Raw genomic sequence first — 3,118 nt, forward strand, 5'->3', positions numbered from 1 at the left:
GCTTTTAAACCCTATTTCGACTTACCCCATCTCTAACGCGTTGTGTTAGAGGGGAAACTGAAGTGACCCACACAACTAGGTTAGGGTGTCAATGGACGTAACTGTCCCGACCAGATCCCTCGAAATAATAAACACGACTGGGCAAGTCACTACCGTCCGCCTCTAGGACGCTTGGACCTAGATGGTGTGTCGCTTGCCTTAGGTTAAGGGATTAATGTAGAACCTTATACATACCAACGGCAAAGGTTCTTCTTACAACGTTGATGGTCGTGAGAATGTGACCTCACTATGTTATACACCTTATCTAACTCGGGGTGGTGAATGTCGTACCAAATCGGCCAAGAGCTTAACGGAGGAACTACTTCGTTCGACACTACGCAAAATGACGGTGTCCAAACCGTCCTTTTGAATCTTCATTTAAGACATGAACTTACTCCATCGTGACTTCGTAGGTTTGGTCTCAAATTCTAAAAATTGATTAGAGTTTGGAAACTAAGCCCCGCTTCACGGACTTTGAACCTTTGTTTTTGAATCAGAATTACTTTCAATACGACTGTTTGACTTGTAAAATTTACAAAGTCTCATCCACATAGGCCACATCTCTACGAGACCAACCTTGTACCCAGTATATTTCGTAGAAACTTCCTTACGAAAACCCAAATCACGATCTAAGTCGTAAGTCAAAGATCTTACAACTGAACAAAAAGTGTTCTCAACTGGTTTAGCTGTTTACACCCTTTTGAGGAATAGGAACCGTAGAACAAGCTTGAGGTTTCAGCAAAACCCCAGGTCCGTGTTTGGTTTACATATCTTATTGTAGGGAGGTTTAGAGTGTAAGGGTTACTCGCTTATCTAAGCTTGGTTACACCTACTAGGTCTCCACCGCTTCCTATGTGGACAGAAACCTTCTCTAACCTTCTAGCAATCCCTTGCAGGTTCGCTCAGTGATTTTACCAAAAATTGCTTCTGACCTCACGTCCAATGTTCCGGCTTCCGTACTTCAAGAGTATGGTCATCTTCAGCTGGCAGACCTATCATACACTGATAAGAAAATTAGTTCACATATTGATATGCTGATTGGTGCTGAACATTACGCTGATCTCATTATTTCTTCTCATCCTATTATCCAAGGAACTCCATCCGCTATTCCCACTAAGCTAGGTTGGCTTCTCATGGGAAAAGTCAGTGAAAACTCCAACTTCACTCCACAGACTCCGTGTACTTCTCTCTTCATATCTGAAATTGAAGACCCGGTGGAAACACAGTTGCAACGTTTCTGGGAAATAGAGGAAGTAAATGAAAATGTTAAAATCAACAATCCTGAAGATTTAGAATGTGAGGAACATTTTTCCAAAACTCATTCAAGAGATGAAACTGGAAGATATATTGTTCACCTTCCATTCAAAACTAATGGACCCCCTAACCTGGGATCAAATCAAGAACTGGCTTTTCAACGTTTGAAAAGTTTGACTAAGAGATTGGATAAAAATCCTAGTGTGAAAACCTTGTACCAAGAGAATTTACAAACCTACTTGGATGCAGGACATATGGTAGTGGCTGAAAAACCTACAGACTATCTACTTGTTCATCATGGTGTCTACAAGGAAACATCTTCTACAACTAAATTGAGAGTTGTTTTTGACCCAAATACCAAGGGTACTAACAATCAAAGTCTCTCTGACTCTCTCATGGTTGGACCCAAACTCCAATCTGACATTGGAGACTTGTTGATTGCTTTCAGGCTGAATGCCATAGCACTGACTAGTGATATACAGTGTATGTACCGTTCTATCTGGCTGGCAAAACCTGATCGTTCGTACCAACATATTCTGTGGCATGACGTGTCAAACCTACCAATTGAGTATGAGCTCACAACTGTGACTTTTGGACTACCTTCCAGTCCATATCAAGCTCAACGTGTATTGAAACAACTTGTGACTGATGAAGGAGAGAAATATCCGTTAGCAGCTTCCGTGGTTGACAAGGACATTTATGTCGATGATATTATTACGGGTGGCAAAAATGTCTCGGAGGTCCTGGCATTGCGTAACCAACTGATCTCCTTGCTTGGAGCTGGTGGGTTCAAGCTTCGCAAATGGGCGTCATCAAATCATGATGTCATTGCTGATCTGCCGTCCGAGGAGTGTGAGATGTCTCATTCCTTTGACTCGAGCGAAACCATTAAATTATTGGGTGTCAAATGGTGCCCAGCGGATGATGTCTTCTTTTTCACCGTTTCTCCCGAATCTGAAGTATTAACCAAAAGAAAAGTTTTGAGCATCGTGGCGTCCATTTATGACTTAAATGGATATCTAAGTCCAGTAACAGTCTGGATGAAAGTCTTCATGCAAATGTTGTGGTTGGAAAAGAATCTTTCCTGGGATTCCCCTTTGTCTAAAGACCTTCAAGACAAATGGAATACCTTTTCTTCTCAATTACATCTTCTTAGCAAAATAAAGCTACCTAGATACATTCTAACTGAGAATGTTAAAACTGTGGATCTCCTAGGCTTCGCAGATGCTTCTGGTGCAGCCTATGGGGCCGTTGTGTATCTTCGCGTGTGTGATTCTTCTAATCATGTGACTACCCATTTGGTGAGGGCCAAGACCCGAGTTGCCCCTCTCAAGGTCCAGACCATCAACAGACTAGAGTTATCTGCTGCATTATTACTGGTAAAAGTAATAAAATCCTTGGATTTTATCCATGCCAGGGTGAAAATCAATGAAGTATATTTGTTTTCTGACAGCTATACTGTGCTGTCATGGCTGAAAACTCAACCTTTCCGTTTGAAAATTTATGTGGCCAACCGTGTAGCACAGATCTTAGAATCAACCAAACCAAGTCAATGGAGACATGTATCTACAGAGAAAAATAGTGCCGATCCTGCCAGTAGAGGCCTTCTGCCCTCTCAATTGGTGGATAATAACTTGTGGTTTAAAGGCCCAGCGTTCTTACGTTCAGCTCCTGATTCTTGGCCAAAGCCTCTTGATACTGTGGAACAATGTCTTCCAGAATTGAAACCTAGTGTCAATGTTCTTGTCACCGAAACCAAAGATGACTATCTTGTGAATGTGATTCAAAAATTTTCCTCCTTGGGGAAGCTCAAGCGAGTAATGGC

General features: G+C 41.9%; 1 protein-coding gene across 1 annotated transcript; it reads left to right on the plus strand.

Annotated features, from left to right (window-relative positions):
* Window positions 1-382: 382 nt before the first annotated feature.
* LOC103521255 lies at window positions 383-3,110 on the plus strand (the record flags this gene model as incomplete). The annotated part of the gene is made up of 2 exons (XM_008486362.1): window positions 383-388; window positions 936-3,110. Coding segments are annotated over exons 1-2 (2,181 nt in total), but the record flags the coding sequence as incomplete, so codon positions are not given.
* Window positions 3,111-3,118: the final 8 nt, after the last annotated feature.

This window comes from Diaphorina citri, unplaced genomic scaffold, assembly GCF_000475195.1.
Source record: "Diaphorina citri unplaced genomic scaffold, Diaci psyllid genome assembly version 1.1 scaffold4856, whole genome shotgun sequence".
In the NCBI taxonomy this organism is placed as follows: Eukaryota; Metazoa; Arthropoda; class Insecta; order Hemiptera; family Psyllidae; genus Diaphorina; species Diaphorina citri.